General features: G+C 40.5%; 1 protein-coding gene and 1 long non-coding RNA gene across 2 annotated transcripts; one reads left to right on the top strand and one right to left on the bottom strand.

The window, feature by feature from the left end:
• Positions 1–2,506: 2,506 nt before the first annotated feature.
• Positions 2,507–8,801, bottom strand: LOC111950692 (collagenase 3). Its single transcript, XM_023968496.2, has 10 exons — positions 8,652–8,801; positions 8,046–8,290; positions 7,635–7,783; positions 6,142–6,270; positions 5,841–6,002; positions 5,527–5,662; positions 5,238–5,371; positions 3,274–3,433; positions 3,050–3,153; positions 2,507–2,913 (listed from the first exon to the last, which is right to left on the bottom strand). The coding sequence occupies exons 1-10, from the start codon at positions 8,751–8,753 to the stop codon at positions 2,813–2,815; spliced, it is 1,422 nt and encodes a 473-aa protein (XP_023824264.1). The 5' UTR covers positions 8,754–8,801; the 3' UTR covers positions 2,507–2,812.
• An 8,629-nt stretch (positions 8,802–17,430) lies between these two features.
• Positions 17,431–19,342, top strand: LOC111950697 (uncharacterized). The gene is made up of 6 exons (XR_002875517.2): positions 17,431–17,476; positions 17,593–17,788; positions 17,899–17,938; positions 18,021–18,043; positions 18,134–18,211; positions 18,353–19,342. It is a non-coding gene; the product is annotated as an uncharacterized lncRNA (long non-coding RNA).
• Positions 19,343–21,043: the final 1,701 nt, after the last annotated feature.

Here is a 21,043-nt window from a genome sequence, read left to right as displayed (position 1 = left end):
AGGTTAGTCGAGGAAGTTGTACATATAGGTAGGGGTAAAGGGACTATGCATAGATAATAAACAGCGAGTAGCGTGTAAAAACAAAGGGTGGGGGTGTCACGTTCTGACCTTTATTTCCTTTGTTTTAGTATGGTCAGGGCGTGAGTTGGGGTGGGCAGTCCATGTTTGTTTATCTATGTTTTTCTATTTCTGTGTTTGGCCTGATATGGTTCTCAATCAGAGGCAGGTGTTAGTCATTGTCTCTGATTGGGAACCATATTTAGGCAGCCTGTTTTGTGTTGGGTTTTGTGGGTGGTTGTTTTCTGTCTTTGTGTGTCTGCACCAGACAAGTACTGTTTCGGTTTTTCACATTTTTTTTTTTTTTTTTTGAGTGTTCACCTTCATTAAACAAGATGAACAATTACCACGCTGCACCTTGGTCCTCTTCTTCTCCTCCAGACGACAACCGTTACAGTGGGGGTCAATGTAAATAGTCCGGGTGGCCATGTGATTAAATGTTCAGCAATCTTATGGCTTGGGGGTAGAAGCTGTTAAGAAGCCTTTTGGACCTAGACTTAGCACTCCGGTACCACTTGCCATGGGGTAGCAGAGAGAACAGTCTATGGCTTGGGTGACTGGAGTCTTTGACAATTTTTTGGGCCTTCCTCTGACACCGCCTCGTATATATGTAGGTCCTGGATGGCAGGAAGCTTGGGCCCAGTGATGTACTGGGCTTTAAGCACTACCCTCTGTAGCTCCTTACAGTCGGATACCGAGCAGTTGCCATACCAGGCGGTGGTGCAACCGGTCTGGATGCTCTCAATGGTGCAGCTGTAGAACCGTTTGAGGATCTGGGGACCCATACCAAATCTTTTCAGTCTCCTGAGGGGGAAAAGGCATTGTCGTGCCCTCTTCGGGACTTTCTTTGTGTGTTTGGACCATAATACTCATTGGCCTTTGTATTTCATTACAAGAGGATCATTGCTTGATATGGCAGAGCGGTTCTTCGAAATGTTCTCATCTATATTTTACCGTAAAAATAACAAAAGATCTAGCAGTCTAGACAGACTAGATCAAAGTCACACACCATATGATTTCCCTAAATAATTAGTTTAGTTATACCTTGTGGTATACTATATCAGTGTGGCATGTAGAAGATTGAGTTCCTTCATTGTTATTCTCCATCTATGTTATTATTTCCATTCCATTTGTTATGGTTTCATGTACCTTAATACAGATACCCATTGGGGGTCCTACTAATCACCCTAAACAACCAGAAATGGGTACCCAAAATAACCCCAAAGTACCCCAAACAGGTACAAAATAGAACCCAAAAGTACCCCAAACATCCCCAAACAACAAGAAGCATCAAACTGCAGATTATGCACCCTGAGGCCACCTGGTCTGCAAACCTCAAAGCGCTTGCGTCTCAGATTATATTTTTGCGTCTGAGTTGGTATTTGTGCAGTGCTGTAATGCCCTGTACCAGAGCTATAATCTGCCACTAGCTCTTGTCCAGGGCATAGCTGGTAGCTTGCTAGTACTGGTCCACACTAGCTCTGGTCTAGGGCATAGCTAGTAGCTCTGGTCCGCACTAGCTCTGGTCCAGGGCGTAGCTAGTAAATAACTAGCTCTGGTCCACATTAACTCTTGGTCACATTAACTCTAGTCTAGCTCTGGTCCACACTAACTTGCTCTGGTCCAGTGTATAGCTAGTAGCTAGTAGCTCTGATCCGCATTAACTCTGGTCTAGCTCTGGTCCACACTAGCTAGTAGCGGACCAGCGCTACTAGCTATGCCCTGGACCAGAGCGAGTGGGGACCATAGCTAGCTACAAGCTATGCCTTGGACCAGAGCTAGTGACATATTATAGCTGTGGTCCAGGGCGTTAGAGAACACATACCAACTGAGATGCAAAAATACACCACAAAATGCACTTTGAGGTTTTGTTTATAACAGGTGGCCTCAGTGTGCATAATCTGCAGCTGGATGCTTCTCATTATTTGGGGACAGGGTACTTTTGGGTTCTTTTGGGTACCTGTTTGGGTTTTTTGGGGGTTCTTTTGGTTACCTGTTTTTGTGGTTATTTGAGGTTGTTTGTGGTTGTTTGTGGTACCTCTTTGTGGTTATTCGAGGTTGTTTGTGGTACCTCTTTGTGGTTATTTGAGGTTGTTTGTGGTACCTCTTTGTGGTTATTTGAGGTTGTTTGTGGTACCTCTTTGTGGTTGTTTGGGTTTGTTTGGGTTGTTTGCGTTATCTGTTTGTGGTTGCTTGTGGTTGTTTTGGGTTGTTTGGTGTATCTGTTTGTGGTTGTTGCGGGTTGTTTGGGACACCTGTTCTGTAGTTGTTTGTGGTTGTTTGGGGTACCTTTTTGGGGTTGTTTGGGGTGATTAGTACGACCCTCTGTGGGTTGTATATTTGTTTAAGTGAATTGTTTGGTAATGTCATTTGAAGCAATGGATCAAATACGCATCTTTTCTCCATAATGTTTCCACCACAAGTACACCGTAGTAAAAGGCAAAAAAAATCGCAATAACTTGGAATTTATTTGAATATTCAAAGTGTAAAAACTTGTTTGGCCTTCATTCAATACATTCATGTTTTCAGATTATTTAGGTTACAATTTAATCAAGAAACATATAAAATAATTGAGATACATGAATAGATATTTGAATAGATATTTAAATAGATATGTGACAATAATATTTATTAGAAAACAAATCTTTAAAATGTCAAAGTTACAACAACTATATTATATATTATAAAAAAATATTTGGCTTCATTCATTGTTGTTCATGGCTGCTACTTTAAACGGCTCATGAGGGACGATGTTCTAACAGGGCAGGAAGTAGTTGTTTCCTAGCACGCGTAACTGTCTCCTGGTCCTCATGCTGTACTCAAACATGTAGGAGCCACTATAGAGGTAGGTAAAGCCTGTTAAACCATATAGGGTAGAGAGGTTAGAGACATCCTACTGGGCACATACTGGTTGAATCAACATTTTTTCTACGTCATTGTATATTTCCATATGCTTGGCTTGTAATGTGTTTAGATGCTGTATCACACTCACCTCGGACTTGGAAGGCTGCAGTCACTTTGCTTGTCATGCCTGGGAACCCTTCATCAACACGCTTGGGGAAACCTTTGTCCATCCTTTTCATTGCCTCGTCGTAACTACGGTAACAGGAATATTAGTGAGATTGTGATACTCTTGACATCTAATGGCAATACACAGTACATAGAAAAATGAATAAAAATGCAATAACTTGTAATGATTAAACAGACTCCACTAACCTGTAGTAGTTGTCATCAACGAAGAACAAGGTCTTGCGAGAATCTACATCATACAGGGCAGCGTCAACTTTTTTCACGGTACTGGGCAGACCCAAGCTGTTCAGGTTTCTGGGATAACCGGGGACGATGTCATAGCCGTAGAGAGCCCAGACCTGACTATCTGCAGGGATAGAGAAAGTAGTACTGAGATATGACCCTGGCTCCAATTAAACAGGTTCACATATTCACACAGTATTCATTACAGCCATAGTGTATAGTGTACTAGCCTATAGTGTAGTAGTACAGTGCTTTGCAAAAGTATTCACCCCCTTGGCATTTTTCCTATTTTGTTGCATTACAACCTGTAATTTAAATAGATTTTTATTTGGATTTCATGTAATGGACATACACAAAATAGTACAAATTGGTGAAGTGAAATGAAAAAATGTACTTGTTTCAAAACATTAAAAAAATAAAAAAACGGAAAAGTGGTGCATGCATATGTATTCACCCCCTTTGCTATGAAGCCCCTAAATAAGATCTGGTGCAACCAATTACCTTCAGAAGTCACATAATTAGCGAAATAAAGTCCACCTGTGTGCAATCTAAGTGTCACATGATCACAGTATATATACACTTGTTCTGAAAGGCCCCAGAGTCTGCAACACCACTAAGCAAGCGGCACCATGAAGACCAAGGAGCTCTCCAAACAGGTCAGGGACAAAGTTGTGGAGAAGTACAGACAGGGTTGGGTTATAAAAAAAAATCTGAAACTTTGAACATCCCACGGAGCACCATTAAATCCATTATTAAAAAATGGAAAGAATATAGCACCACAACAAACCTGCCAAGAGAGGGCCACCCACCAAAACTCACAGACCATGCAAGGTTGGCATTAATCAAAGAGGCAACAAAGAGACCAAAGATAACCCTGAAGGAGCTGCAAAGCTCCACAGCGGAGATTGGAGTATCTGTCCATAGCACCACTTTAAGCTGTACACTCCACAGAGCTGGGCTTTATGGAAGAGTGGCCAGAAAAAGCCATTGCTTAAAGACAAAAATAAGCAAACACGTTTGGTGTTTGCCAAAAGGCATGTGGGAGACTCCCCAAACATATGGAAGAAGGTACTCTGGTCAGATGAGACTAAAATTGATCTTTTTGGCCATCAAGGAAAACGCTATGTCTGGCGCAAACCCAACACCTCTCATAACCCTGAGAACACCATCCCCACAGTGAAGCATGTTGGTGGCAGCATCATGTTGTGGGGATATTTTTAATCGTAAGGGACTGGGAAACTGGTCAGAATTAAAGGATGAAGCTAAACACAGGGAAATTCTTGGGCTAAGCCTGTTTCAGTCTTCGAGAGATTTGAGACTGGGACGGAGGTTCACCATCCAGCAGGACAATGACCCTAAGCATACTGCTAAAGCAACATTTGAGTGATTTAAAGGGAAACATTTAAATGTTGTGGAATGACCTAATCAAAGCCCAGATCTCAATCCAATTGAGGATATGTGGTATGACTTAAAGATTGCTGTACACCAGCGGAACCCATCCAACTTGAAGGAGCTGGAGCAGTTTTGCCTTGAAGAATGGGCAGAAATCCCATAGGCTAGATGTGCCAGCTTATAGAGACTTGCAGGTGTAATTGCTGCAAAAGGTGGCTCTACAAAGTATTGACTTTGGGGGGGTGAATAGTAATGCACGTTTTCAAGTTTTCCGTTTTTTTGTCTTATTTCTTGTCTGTTTCACAATGAAAAATATTTTGCATCTTCAAAGTGGTAGGCATGTTGTGTAAATCAAATGATACAAATCAATTTTAATTCCAGGTTGTAAGGCAACAAAATAGGAAAAATGCCAAGGGGGTGAATACTTTCGCAACCCACTGTAGTCTATGAGGCTAGCTCTGATATGTCTCTAGACAAGTTATGGAGACTACAGCCATACCAGGGCTCATTTGAGGCATTTGGTGACTCTGACATACCTTTGAAGAGGAACACTCTGTCAGATAGCTGGCTCTCGTAAGCAGCATTGATGTTGTCGGGGAGTTCGGGCCAGAAGTTCTTGATGAGGTTCTGTTGTGGTTTGCTGCTCTGAGAGTAGCTACGCCAGAAGAACCTGAGGATGGAGGGAAGACATCAGGACGTTAAAGCTCTTGATTACAGATGAACAGGCAACCTGTTTTCCTGGGAAACCGTGTCATTCTTTGACTTTTTTTGAGCTGTAGGTTACCATCACTGAACATTTGATCTAGGCTACATGATTTGCTGTACCTGCCCTTGAAGAACATCTTCTCCCCACGCAGAGTGGTGACAGCATCCAAAACTAGGGTGGGGTCACAGGCATTAGGGGTGGAAGGGGGTGTAGGATCTGGCTTGTCTGGGTTGGGGTTCACATCTGTGTTTGGACCTGGAGGACACAGATACTCATTAATTCAAGTTCCAGTATAAAATTACTTGGAGATCAATTATATAAATTATTTGGCCTGAGCCTTTTTGTTGATCAGTCAAAAGCAAACAAAATGGAATATAGCAATATAAAGCTAAAGCAAACTGGGCAGAATGAGAAAAGATAATTGAATACTGACCATAGATGTACTGGATACCGTTGACGTCATCGCGGGGCAGAGAGAAGGTGCTGGGGTCTGTGTAGCTGTACACTGGGTACATCAGCGCTCCAGGGTCGGTGGAGTGGCTGAGACCAAGGGAATGGCCAAACTCATGGGCAGCCACCAAGAACAGGTTGTACCCTTTATGATGACAATACATAATTACAGATCTTCTACTCTTTTGTGGCAATTATCATGACATGTCACTCAGGACTGTCCTACAATTGAAACAGCGTAAATGAAGTCATGTTCCACATATTGTTGTGATAGAGGGTCTCACCTCTGGTTGAGCTGAAGCTGAAGGACTCATCATCGTCAAAATGAGCATCTCCTCCAATGTCAGCGCCGGGGGAGAAGGCATGGGCCAGGGTGCCATCAGGGCCATCGAAGGGGTAAAAATCACCATGATCTACACGGACAGGAGAAATCATCATTTGAGCCATSAGAGATGAGGACAAATGCATACTGTTTTAACATTTATATTCAAATTATTTATATATAATGTTAGTTTCTTAAAACCGATACACTTCGTAACACCTCAGAGGGTGAAATAAGGCAGAGTGGCTCTAATAACACCCCTTCAACTCATCAAACTGTAAATACGGATTACAGTGAGGGGCAAGCAGTGACATGATATTGATGCTACTGTGGATGTATGTGTTTAAGATTACGAGTGGTGATGATGGTTATGTAAGTGGTATTTGGGTGTCTCTCCATTCTGTCAGCACATCAAACCATGTAAAAGAGATTAAAGTGCAGTAGAATGCCACTGAGACCATTGTGGATGATGTTGTGTTTGTGAGTGGTGGTGATGTTGGTTATGTAAGTGGCATGTAGCGGAGGTTGCCCCTGAATAGGTCTATACCTGCACTATGCTCTGACAGGAGGAATGCAAACAGTGGATCCTCTACAGGTATCTCCCTGCATCCCTCCCTTTCTAACTCTGCTATACAAAACCATCCTGAGAGCCTTTGAAGTGACCGTCTGTCTTTCAAAACAAAGCTCTATACAGTACATACAGTACTTTATGTTCCCTTTTTAAATGGATACCATCTTTGTGAACATCTACAGTATGACATTTTGGTACATCAGCTTATTAGCTAATTATAGTACACTGTAAAGGGGTTGCTGTGAATATGACAGTAACTTACAAGCAGCAAGTGGTTAGTAAGTTACTGTATTTCATATTGCAATATACCACCTGTAATCTAAATACAGTATCAAAGCATGCACTGTGTAATTACACACATTACAATACTGCAGAATTGACTATAGTAGGATAGAATGGATGAATGAATGATATTCAATTAGGAGGGGTAAGTTTTGTATTTTGCTGTAATTACATGGGGTTGGTGCCAGCAGGTTGGCTGTTAGGTAATTTGAGGTTGACAATTAAAGGTTTAAGACTTGCTGCCACTCCAATTTGTCCCCTATACATTGTAAATTGATGGGGGACTTCTACCACATACCAGTTAAATTGGTACAGCATTCTCACTAATGGGTGCAACAAATATAGCCTCTTACAAGGCACACCTCAAAATATGTTAATGAGCCAGACAACAATGCCATTCACTCACTAGTGGACGAAAGGCTTTCGGCACTCCAAAAATACGGTCTGGTACTGTATTCTGTGCGATGGAATTACAATACCACTCGAAATATAGCATTTCCTTCCCCACCCACAAAATGTTCCCACAATGCATCATAATGTACAATAAATGTTTCACAGTATTTTTCTGTTTCATTGTGTTAGGTAGGATAAAAGTTGCTTACTTCTGGTGCCGAAGGAGATCCTGATGTCAGCAATGCCGCTGTAGATGCGGGTGAACCTCAGGGGGGAGACCTTGGCCCACACCTGTAGTGCTCTCTCTATGGAGTTGTCCACCTCAGCCTCAGACATGTCAGGGGTGTAGTTCTCAATCCTGAAGAACACAATATACCAACAGTCAACATTAGAAAAACATTTCTCAAAGGGCTATCATCACTGTCTTTGTGCATAACTTGATGTTTGCAAATACAAAAACATTATTATCCACACTAAGTGGATACTTCCTTTATGTTTTTCTCAAAGTTTAAAGACCACCTGATTAATAAACGCAAATAACTAAATGATAACATGACAAGCCTTATTTTTTCTTAGCATAAATTCACCATGGTCAAATTAGTCTTTCTCACTCCTCTCACCTGTAGGTAACCTGGTTGGTCTGCCACTTGCGATTGTCGAAGGTGGTGAAGCGGCTGAGTTGGACATCAGGTACCCCACAGCGTGGCTTCTTCATCATCGTCACAGTCTCAGCGTCCAAGGTTCCTGTCACCTGGAGACCAAAGAAATTTTGCATCTCGCTGACCTTCCTGCTCTGCTGGCTGGGCCCCCGTTTGAACGCAGGACCCGTCTCCTCTGTCAGGTTAAAGAACCTCTTCAGGTACGTCTACAGAAAACACAGCAAGCATGATGTTAATATGATAGTACATTATGGTGACCTTTACTACAGTTATGAATATAATATCCTATGGTAGGTGTACAAGGCTCACACAACAAGTGTTAAAATAAACATTGACTTTACTGTGTTATGAGTATAGCATCTAACTAAGCAAGTATTTCAATAATACTTCCACGTCAATAGTTCAACACAACTAAGTCCAATGTATTTTTATTATCAACATTCTCTTTTACAATAACAAACTGACCAAGCCATATGAAGTTACATGTACACATCTGTTCCATCACAATAATTTCAGTTGTAAAACCCATATAGACCCTTCTAGCAAAAGATGTGACAAAAAGCATACCTCTGCAAAGGCTTCATCTTCTTTACTAGGTGGCGATATTGGCAAAGAGTAAACCACTATTGCCAGGTTGATTAGTAGTAAGCACAGATTGAAAGTCTTCATGATGCTTCTTCCTCAAGATTGTCTTGTTTGTGTGGTGTGTGGCCAGGAGACGTCTTATATACACTCAAAGCCCGGAGAGTTGAGCAATGTCAGTGAGTCATCACTGGTAAAAACCCTCATCAAACAAGAGGAAGGAAATCAAGGTGATGACAGACACCAAATACATTATGACAGACAAAAACACTGCCTTAATCGTAATTACTTTTCATAATGTACTGGAATGTACTATAAATTGGAAGAAAAAAATACCCACAAAACTGTATTCAGACACAGAAATAAAGCTCAACAAGCTTAAAATAAATGTTTTATCAATAGRCATATCCTCTAAATAATTGGTATATTGATTTATATTTGTCTTACTTGCTGACATCAATCTATTGTGTATTTCACATTCTAAATTACTAAGTTATTGCGAAAAACACTTAGTGTACTTAGTATTGTAGAATGTACCACTCTCTCAGAAAAACTTGTTATTGCATGTATAGGAGGGAAGGATTATTTCCATCATATTAAGTCAAGTGTAAAAGAGTGATATGACATTGATTTATCAAAACAAAAGTAAATATCATATTTGGTTATTAAAAAGAAAGAGAGAGGAAACCGATGCAGCCCATGGACTTGGCTAGTTGGCTGCTGTCCCATTTCACAGACACCGGCCCCAAACTACTTTAGTGCAACGACCCATGATGTCCATCAATCAAGAAATGTGCGCCTGTAGCACTATAGTCCATCAGAAGTGGAAAAATACCATACTTTGGGAGTAGCACAGGGTCAGCCGCAGTGCAGCGCCTCTGGCACTATTTTTAATGCCCGGCCTGGGATTCAAACCTTCCGGCTACTGGTCCTCTTCTCTAGCCTCTGGGCCTCTAGTGTAATATGTGTGTAATAAATACATTATTGTAATTTACATGGACACATTGATAATGAACTGAACAACTGATTATGACCATGGAGTATGTAAAGTGAAGGTAATGGTTTTAAATGAGCAGTGCTGAGGACAGTCAGACAGACAGAGTCACGCTAAGTTGGCATCGCCAGGGCAACCCCACGGATTCATAGTAGCCTACTCTCAATTAGTAGCATGCCAACCTTTACTCATCAGTCCTGTCACAATGGGCTATGCTGCCAACCACCTATAGCAAATAAACATGCAGTGAATCATTTAAATGAGGATTAAAATAGTCTAGAGCAGTTTAGCTCATTTACAGGAGCATAACTATGAAATAATGAAGTTACATTGACACCTAGGCTGTCAACACCCCAGGTAATTTTTACACTGTTGGTTTTCATTCATTGTTACCTGGTACACAATTCAGCTGTGAAAAAATACTTCTTATGTTTCAGTCAGCATCTGCAATCTTCCAACATGGGGCAACAAGAGGAACTATCCTTCCACATACTGTACTGTATGACTCAATGGTCTCAGGTAATTGCGATAGTCAATAGCATTAGTCAACCTTGAACTGTAATCCATAGCTGTGAAACTGACACATCCGTTTGCAATATTACAATAACAAAGATGTTACTTCAAACAATGTTTTTTCACACAGACATCATTGCATGTGTGATAGAAKYGCAGTATGTACTAAGATTTTTTTTTAACCATGATACTGGATGCTCATTTCCTAAAAAACTAAACAAAAACAAATGCGCCTGGTGAGGCAAGTGGCACTCTTTATAGGACAGATATACATTTATGTATTTTTTTAATCAATATCGATGGGTAAATGGTTCCCCAAAGTATATATATTTTTTCCTGGGGGGGGGTTCTAGTGCTATGAATGACACAGACACAAGCAAGCAATCCCGTAGCTATGGTATGACACTGCCTGCCGGTGGGAAAGCTTTGTGTGAACTTCATGAGAGCAAAACACTTCCGGAGGCCACTTCCATTAGATGAAGGCTTCCCGCAAGATTGGAATTATTGTTTCATATAGTGACAGAGCATTTCACACTTAATATATAATAATTGTATAGTTTATAAATGTTTTATATCAGAGGCAATGCACAGTAATCATTAGGCAGTAGGTGTAACAATGCTAGACAGTAGTTCCTGGGCTTTTAGACATCTTGTAATCTGGTTTAACCCTGATTAGACTTTTTATAGCATTATACTTTATTTATTATATCATTTCATCATTATCAGTGTCACGATCGTCGTAGTGAGGACACCAAGGCGCAGCGTGAGAGAAATACATTCTTTTTTTTAATAACGAAGAACACTTAACAAACAATACAAAATAACAAAACGAACGTGACCGCTATAATACTGAGTGCAAACATGCAACATCACATAGACAATTACCCACAATAGCCTAATGCCTATGGCTGCCTTAAATATGGCTCCCAATCAGAGACAACAATAAACAGCTGTCTCTGATTGAGAACCAAACCAGGCAACCATAGACTTTCCTAAACATCTATACTGAACACAACCCCATACACTCAACAAAACCCCCTATACAATACAACCACCCAAGACGAGACAAATACACACAAACATCCCCCCTGTCACACCCTGACCTAACTAAAATAATACAGAAAACAAAGATAACTAAGGCCAGGGCATGACAATCAGGTTGTGTCACATCAAATAACCATGCAACACCTTTCATCACTTCCCTGAGCGGACAGGATACTGTCAATTCAACCAAGGATTTCAATAGCTATCCTGCTTACAGAATGTTTCATCGCTAAAAGCTGTGCGATTCTGTAATAAGACATTGCAGAGTCTATTTGATGATGTAAACCAACTTGTTGTGGTTGTTTCCAGATCAAAATGACACTTCTCTTTCATGCATCTGACTCAGTTCCTCTATTGAGTCTTCCCTAATCTGGACAACCGTCTCTGGGGTTAAGGGAGAGCGTGAGATTTTGAGCAGAAGATGACTTTGCTATCTCCACTCTTCAGTGTGTTGTTGTTAAGTTGTCCAGTACACTCCAACAACTCATTGGCAGGCCCTGTGGCAGTGACATGTTTGAATTTGGGGTCATATTTCTACTTAACATTCCCCTTGAAGAAGTAGATTAATTCTGTTGGTAATAGAAAAGATAATTGAGTATGTGGAGTGTGATGACATTCTACCTGAAGATCATTCAGAATCAGAACTGCCCTCAGGTTATGATACAAAAAAAGCCAAGTTAACCAATTGCTTAATCAGCATTATTCTGTGAATTGAGTGGACTTCAAATGGACAAGAATTTGAGCTACTGTGTTGAAGTTTGTTCATTCAACAAACTCTGCTCAAAGTGTGCTGAATTAACCAACCATGCAGTTTTAAGAAAAATAAGAGTTAAGAAAATATTTACTATGTAAACTAAAGTAAAAAAATAAGAGCAACAATAAAATAACAATAACGAGGCTGTATACAGGGGGTACCGGTACCGAGTCAATGTGCGGGGGCACAGGTTAGTCGAGGTAATTGAAGTAATATGTACATGTAGGTAGGGGTAAAGTGACTAAGCATAGATAATAAACAGGGGGGGGGTCAATAAAAATAGTCAGTGTAGCCATTTAATTAGCTGTTCAGCAGTCTTATGGTTTGGGGGTAGAAGCTGTTAAGAAGCCTTTCTGGTCTGATGAAACCAAGACTGAACTCTTTGGCCTGAATGCCAAGCATCACGTCTGGAGGAAAACTGGCACCATCCCTACGGTGAAGCATGGTGGTGGCAGCATCATGCTGTGGGGATGTTATTCAGCGGCAGGGACTGGGAAACTAGTCAGGATCGAGGGAAAGATGAACAGAGCAAAGTACAAAGAGATCCTTGATGAAAACCTGCTCCAGAGCACCTCAGACTGGAAGGTTCCCCTTCCAACAGTACAACGATCCTAAGCACACAGCCAAGACAACACAGGAATGTCTTCAGCCTCATCCCCATACTATTTTTATTTACTTTTCTGCTCTTTTGCACACCAGTATCTCTACTTGCACATCATCATCTGCTCATTTATCACTCCAGTGTTAATCTGCTAAATTGTAATTGTTCGCTCCTATGGCCTATTTATTGCCTACCTCCTCATGCCTTTTGCACACACTGTATATAGACTTTCTTTTTTTTCTACTGTGTCATTGACTTGTTTATTGTGTTTTTTGCTTGTTTATTGTTTATTCCATGTGTAACTCTGTGTTGTTGTCTGTGTCACACTGCTTTGCTTTATCTTGGCCAGGTCGCAGTTGTAAATGAGAACTTGTTCTCAACTAGCCTACCTGGTTAAATAAAGGTGAAATAAATAATTAAATTAAAAATGTCCTGAATACAAAGTGTTATGTTTGGGGRAAATCCAATAAAACACATRACTGAGTACCACTCTTCATGTTTTCAAGCATGGTGGTGGCTGCATCAWGTTATGGYTATGCTTGTCATCGGCAAGAACTTAAGAGTTTGTTTGGATAAAAAAAATACAACTATAAGCACAGGCAAAATCCTAGATGAAAACCTGTTTCAGTCTGCTTTCCAACAGACACTGGGATACGAATTCACCTTTCAGCAGGACAATGACCTCAAACACAAGGCCAAATATACACTGGAGTTGCTTACCAAGATGACATTGAATATTCCTGAGTGGCCTAGTTACAGTTTTGACTTAAATCGGCTTCAAAATCTATGACAAGACTTGAAAATGACTGTCTAGCATTGATGAACAATCAACTTGACAGAGCTTGAAGATTTAAAAAGAATAATATGCAAATATTGTACAATCCAGGTGTGTAAAGATCTTAGAGACTTACCCAAAAATACTCACAGCTGTAATCGCTGCCAAAGGTGCTTCTGCAAACTATTGAGTCAGGGATGTGAATACTTATGTTAATTAGATATTTCTGTATTTTATTTTCAATACGCTTGAAAAAATGTCTAAAAACATGTTTTCACTTCGTCATTATGGGGTATTGTGTGTAGAAGGGTGTGATTTCATTTTTTTATCCATTTTGAATTCAGGCTGTAACTTAACAAAATGTGGAATAAGTCAAGGGGTATGAATACTTTCTTAAGGCAATGTAGTTGCATTCAATGCATGACTCTAGGACAGGATAGGACATGTAGGGGCTTTGAGGACACAGATTAAGCCTAGTCCAGGACAAAGAATAACTTGCTCACCTGTAGCTCAGGGTTACTGTTCTCACCTGTAGCTCAGGGTTGCTGTTCTCACCTGTAGCTCAGGGTTGCTGTTCTCACCTGTAGCTCAGGGTTGCTGTTCTCACCTGTAGCTCAGGGTTTGCTGGTTCTCACCTGTAGCTCAGGGTTGCTGTTCTCACCTGTAGCTCAGGGTTGCTGTTCTCACCTGTAGCTCAGGGTTACTGTTCTCACCTGTAGCGCTTCTCACTTGTAGCTCTGAAACTCCCCATTCTGGTAAAGAAAATATATAGAAATTGCTGATGTGTATTCACTTTTGAGGACACAAGTTTAAAATATCATATATACTTTTTTTCCTATTCAACAAAAGTGGAGCAATAGGGCTTGAAAAGACTGTCATGCTTTCTAAATAGAGTAACAATCAAATGTTAAATAATTTACTATACAATATTGGCAGCATTTCATATAATTGACAACATCCACTGAGCGGCGCAGAAACACCAATCAAATGTTTGTAGACGCGTTACTTCAGCTTAAGCACTAAGTCATTTTGTCCGTCTGTGACCAAGAGAAAGTGGTCTTGTTTCAAATCTGTGAAATTATTTAGTATCTTTTCATGTTGAGAGAGCTAAAATATCAGTCGGAACCGATCCAGAACCACTCAAAGTCCCATATATAGGGGACTTAACATCTAAATGAATGGTCAGGCAGTTTGACTGTAAGCTTGTAGTTGTGGTTGTTCTCAGTAGGTTCAGTTACGATACCTGTACATACCTGTACACCTCTCACTGTAATCAAAGACACAGATGTAAAACATGTCATGAAGCTAAACATAATGAAGCATAACACACCTTGTTTTATGTTCGAATAAAAGTGAAGTACACGTCAAGTAGAACAAGATGGAAAATAACAAAATATAAATTGCTGCCATATGCTCTCCAGATCACACTGGCTGGCATTGTTCTTATATCTGCAGCATCAAATCAAATCAAATGTTATTTGTGACATACGCCGAATACAACAAGCCTAACCGTGAAATACTTACTTACAAGCGCTTAACCAACAATGCAGTTCAAGAAATAGAGTTAAGAAAATATTTACTAAATAAACTAAAGTAAAAAATGGAATAAAAAGTAACACAATAAATTAACAATAACGAAGCTATATACAGGGGGTACCGGTACTGAGTCAATGTGCGGGGGTACAGGTTAGTCGAGGTAATTTGTACATGTAGGTAGGGGTAAAGTGACTATGCATAGATAATAAACAGCGTGTAGCAGGAACCTTTTGGACCTAGACTTGGTGCTCCAGTACCTCTTGCCGTGCGGTAGCAGAGAGAACAGTCTATGCTAAATTGTAATTGTTCGCTCCTATGGCCTATTTATTGTGACTGGAGTCTTTGACAATTTTTTGGGCCTTCCTCTGACACCGCCTAGTATATAGGTCCTGGATGGCAGGAAGCTTGGCCCCAGTGATGTACTGGGCTGCACACACTACCCTCTGTAGCGCCTTACAGTCGGATGCCAAGCAGTCGCCATACCTGGCAGTGATGCAACCGATCAGGATGCTCTCAATGGTGCAGCTGTAGAACTTTTTGAGGATCTGGGGACCCATGCCAAATCTTTTCAGTCTCCTGATGGGGAAAAGGTGTTGTCATGCACTCTTCACGACTGTCTTGGTGTGTTTGGACCATGATAGTTTGTTTAGGGATGTGGACACCAAGGAGCTTGAAACTCTCGACCCGCTCCACTACAGCCCAGTCAATCACAAGATCACCTCTGAAATAATAGGGTCAACCTATTAAGGAATATCTCTTGTTCAAACAGTAGAACCAGCCACACACCTGAGCAAGGCTGCACTCACTGCCTTTGTGGGAGCCTCTAAAAGCCTGCCAATAAAACCATCTCAAACTTGACCTCTCATTAGTAGCAGCACTCTAAAATGCAATAGTTAATCTAAGAGTCTTGTCTTACCAGGGGTAACAGCCTATACCTCCTCTCATAAATACCTCCGCAAACTCCAGGTCAGCATCTGATGGTCCTCTCAGGGGTCGCCCTGGGTCTTTGTCTGGGGATCGACCTGGGGGTCGGAGGGGAAAAGTTCATATCAGGCAGGGCTGCATCAGAGCCAGGACGGTCAACCAGGTTGTCCCCCTGCCTTACAACATCCCACCGACTCAAACTCTGCCGAGGCGAGGCCTATTGCTCTCTTTCTTGGTTATCATCTGTTCCAGTGCTGTGTCTACAGTGTATGGAGTAGGGGACCACCTAGATCATACTGTGAATTATGTTTATGGGAGGACAGACGCTGGGAGATGAGAAGCAAGTACAGGGAGTGAATATTTAATAAATAACAGACATGAAGCAAAACACAGACAGCGTCTGGACAAGGGAAACGTAACGACATTAATGCTGACACGGGGATCAAACTGAGGAATAGGCAGATATAGAGGAGGCAATCAATAAAGTGATGGAGTCCAGGTCAGTCAAATGAAGCGCATATGCGAGTAACGATAGTGACAGATGTGCGTAATGATGGACAGCCTGACGCCCTTGAGCGACAGAAAGGGGGAGCGGGAGCAGGCATGACAGTTTGAGAGCTCCTGTCCCAACAGGACTAGTACAATAGCTCTAGACATGTGCCAGGTGTCGTGAAGGTACCACAAAATGTTTGGTTTACCGACCATTTACCTCATCTGTGGATGAGCATACAGAGAGGTATGCAACATTGTGAAAGTATGCTATCAGGATAATAATGGGGTAAAAACTGAGATTAGGCTTTAGCCCGCAGATACAAAACAGTATACATTCCCATATCAGAATCCAATTGGCTGCTGCTGTATTTGCCAGAATATATTGGTTGATGTATGACTAGACTTGTGGAATACAATAAATGTTGATGTAAATAAGGCCATGATGGGTAGAGGTGGTTATGGTAGTATATCATTTTTTTATAATGTCATTTTGTCATAAATGATTTATTAACAATCTGTGTATGTTTAACAAGGGTATTTCTGAAGGCTTCATAATCTTCATGTAAAGTTTTATACAGTTTTAATATTAGCTCTAGATCTGCTCTATAGTTTCCAGTTAATGGGACAGAGCATGACATTGTTTGCAATGACTAAGCAAACACTTTTACAAACGTACGCACATGTCAAAATCACATAATCACTTTGGACATGTCTCTACATATCCCTCCATATGTGACTGCTTTTTCAGGTGTTGATACAATCTGACCTTGTACCCTGAGGATGACTCAGAAATTTCCCAATTATGATGAGGGACGGTATGGAATGATAGGATCAGTGTTCCTACGTCCTAGGGATGAAGTCATATCCTGCATTCTGTAGCAGGAAATGTTGGCTAATGGACCATGGTAGTAGTTTGAAATAGCTAAATGGTGGAACATCACATGAAAAAAGCCTTTCTAGGCAGTTTTACATGCTATAGGTATACTGTGCAGAAAAACAGAAAAACAAAATAGAGGAATTGTTTTATTGTCTATGTTTCAGACAATGTCAAGACATTTCTGAGACTTGTAAGGCAGCCAAGTCATTGGCATTAAAATATCTAATTTCAATCCCATTTTTGTATCTTTGTTTTTCAGGTGAACAAAGATAGCCCGAAGAGGCAGTAAGTCTGTACCGTGTAAGTGCTGCTCTTTATTGAACGAGTAGTTTTGACATTGTACACATTATAGGAGCTGCTGCTACTGTGTATTTAAAATAACCTCTACATCTCACCTTCTCTCACTGATCTGAAAGAGCTGGATTAGATGGCCTCTTAGACGACACACTCTAAAAGGTACTTCCAAGAACACCATAGAAGGTGGTCTTCATCGAGGAACCTCAGTTCTTGGGGGTTCTTGCAGGAACCTAACTGCCCAACTGAAAATTGAATTTGAGAAAACAGCAGGTGCAGGCACTTAACTGAACATTTTTAAGATCTCCTCAATTAAAGGTAAGGTTTCTCCCTTATCTGATCTACATTGATATTGTTTTATGATGATACCATCTATCTTTTCATATTTGTGGAAATAGCTGTGGCTTTTAAAATTCTTTCTAAAACAGAAAATGGACACGATTCAATGGGATGTTAATCAACAAAGAGGTAAGAATATGTTGAAGGCTATAGCTGCATTGGGCGCAGATGACTGAACTGCCCACTTATTTGTGTGTGTCTGTGTCTGCAGGTATACTGATGAGGCACACAAAGGTATGTACAATTGGTATTGGTTTGTCGCATAATGTTATGCAGATCACATGTAGGCTATCATTTATTAATGGTTTCTCTAAAACCTTATAGGACTCAGTCACAGCAGCCATCTTCCTTCTCCCTGACCTCTTCAATGATGATCCCAGAGGTCTCAACATTATGGACAAGGTATGTGTATGAAAACCGTTGTCAAAAGTTTACCTTTTTTTTCCATTCACATTTACCACAAAAACCATGGTATGAATACTGTTGTGTGCATGTTTTGTTAATCATTTGTATAATTATTTATTATTATTTTTGTATTCACAGACTTCACCCTCCCTACACCGCTGATGAATATAACTGGAAACCTGTTCGATCACCATGCACTGCAAAATCATTCTGGCTGTGGATACGAAGGATATCAACACATTAATACACCAGAGGATAAACTGATTGAACTTGGAGCTCTGCTTGGAGTTTCCCTCATATTTAGATTTTTGAATTCAACTCCCTAGAAAGGCCAGAACCTAGGAAGAAACCTAGAGAGGAACCAGGCTATGAGGGGTGGCCAGTCCTCTTCTGGCTGTGCCGGGTGGAGATTATAACAGAGCATGGCCAAGATGTTCAAATGTTCATAGATGACCAGCAGGGTAAAATAATAATAATCACAGTGGTTGTCGAGGGTGAAACAGGTCAGCACCTCAGGAGTAAATGTCAGTTGGCTTGCAAAATGGCTGCCTCAGACAAGAGGCCATAACATTAGCAGATCCACACGATTCAGTCACAAACAAACGCTTCCCCCTACTTAGACTGACAGATATTACAACAGCCCTATGCCTTTGTGAGACTGCTTAATGCTGCTTAGCTGTAATATTGTATCTCAATTACCAGTAAATTCACACAAAATAAAATATTTGATTTACTTACTTACGTAGGCCTACTGTATTCTGCAATTGTGTACAATCTAAAATAAACCTATCAACCTTACAATTATTAATATATTAATCAAAGCAATTAACTATTTGAACAATCAAGGTATTCCAGACATGACTCAGTCCCTACTTTGCAATTTCTCAATAAGCGACTGGTTCACAACTGTCTTACTCACGCTATCCTAGAAAATCAGCTCAGACGGATGCCACCCAAGCAAAGAGCCTGTGGCCACTAAAACAAACTGATAGCTAGTTGTCTGTCTTGTTGTAAAGCTGAATCAATGTGAAACAGGAAACGCTGGGTCTTATTCTTTGCTAATGGCCTTCATTATGCATTCATTACACCCAATAAAATGTTGGCTGAGCTCTTGGCATGCAATAAGCCTGCGATAGTAACCCCTAAAGACACAACAAGTGGATCTGTGGCTGTTCTGCAGACTGTGACATAGCCTACAGTAGCACTGTGTACCTACACAATGCCTATGACGCTAGAAAGAGGGAAGGCATGGTTTAATGGGGAGGCATCGCCTGATGGAACAGATCCATTGCTTCCCACCGAACATGCCTCCCCTATAGATATGCGCCTGCGTTGCGCAAAAGTAATTTCAAGCACAAGATACTGCACATTTCGTGCAACATATAACGAATAAATACTTGTAACAAAACATATGACTTCATAAGAAACAAACAAAACTGAGCGAAGCAGCTGGAATGTTTAGGCTACTATGGGATGTCTGTTGCAGCTGGTAAATGTTACTTCAACTCTGTTTTTCTCTCCCAGTGATGGAATACATTTTACAGCAAATGGCCCTATTACTGCTCCAGGTCTCTGTATCATTAAGATAAATCTATGTTGCAAGTGAGGACAGGAATGAATGTGAACCTTAGAACAAGCAGCAGAGACAGTAATATAACAATATGTAATTTAATGTACAGTATGTCCCAGGTTTATATGTGAGTGAAGCTATTCTAGCTCCACAATGTTGTTTTTAGCTGATCCTTAGATTAAATATTAACTGAAACACCATGTGCACAGGTAGAGCTCTGCCCGGTGATACTACCGTCTCAGAGCAGGGAGTGTTAATATAAAACAGGAAAAATATCTCAGGGACTTTTTGAGATTAGTCACCACTAATGAATACCTCACTGAGGTGTTTTCCCTTTTTTACACACAGTTATACACCTTCTACACATGTGCATTGGTACTTGCTCAACTAAAAACAGGGACAAAACGGAGATGCACAAGACATGGGAAAATCTCATTGAAATCAATACTGGTTGTCTTTTGTGGTTTTGCCTTGTGTTTATTTGCTTTTCATTTGCAGTTTTCAGTATCTAATTTGTTAGATAATTCTAATCTTGTATTCTCACAGCCCAAAAATAATGTTCTCAGTCYTTGAACCCAGAAACCTTTTTGATTGCAAAAGGCCCATAGAAACCACAAACTACTGAGTGTTTARCTGATAAAATCCCTATCTATGAAAAACAAACAAATCTACTCCAAATACTGAGACAGGTAATACACACATTTACACAACAAATACTAGAGAACCTCCAGGGAAAATGGGATAGTGCTTGTGTGTGTTTAGTGTTGAACAGCTTGTTGATTAGACGAGAAGGAGCTGGGGCAGATCAGCTGTGTTGTCATTCTTTGGTGGAACAGCTTTGTCCTGACTTGTCTCTAGTCTAGTCTGTTACTGTAAACACTTCCATATAACCCTATACATCTACCAAACATTTATAAGGTACAGATGAGAGATGTTAATTTGAGACAGTTGGCTACGGTTGGAAAAGAATCCTGCAGCAACAGGAAATGTGAATTATTATATGGATTATATAATTAATGGAATTTTTTTGTAGGTGTTGCTACGTTTTTTGTTAGGGCAAATCAATTCTGACATTTTAAAGTGGAAATTACAAACTTTAGAAGCCTGTTTAAACCTATACACATTACAAGTTTGCATTTCCTGCTGAGCAGGAAAATATTCCACAACAACACATTTTTTTCCCTTTCATATATTTTTGTCACCCAGTGCAAGTTTCAGACTTGTCTGATTAGACTAAGGGCATGGTGACTCAAAGAAAA

The sequence above is a fragment of the Salvelinus sp. IW2-2015 genome, linkage group LG23 (assembly GCF_002910315.2).
Source record: "Salvelinus sp. IW2-2015 linkage group LG23, ASM291031v2, whole genome shotgun sequence".
NCBI lineage: Eukaryota > Metazoa > Chordata > Actinopteri > Salmoniformes > Salmonidae > Salvelinus > Salvelinus sp. IW2-2015.
Note: the sequence above shows the minus strand (reverse complement) of the source record. Positions and strands in the feature narration are given on the sequence as shown.

Coding starts and splice junctions, on each gene's coding strand:
- LOC111950692 (XM_023968496.2), bottom strand. CDS start 8,753: ATGAAGACTTTCAATCTGTGCTTACTACTAATCAACCTGGCAATAGTG. Junction 5,663..5,840: donor CGGTATCCAGTACATCTATG/GTCAGTATTCAA, acceptor TGTGTCCTCCAG/GTCCAAACACAGATGTGAAC. Junction 2,914..3,049: donor TGCAGCCTTCCAAGTCCGAG/GTGAGTGTGATA, acceptor ATGGTTTAACAG/GCTTTACCTACCTCTATAGT.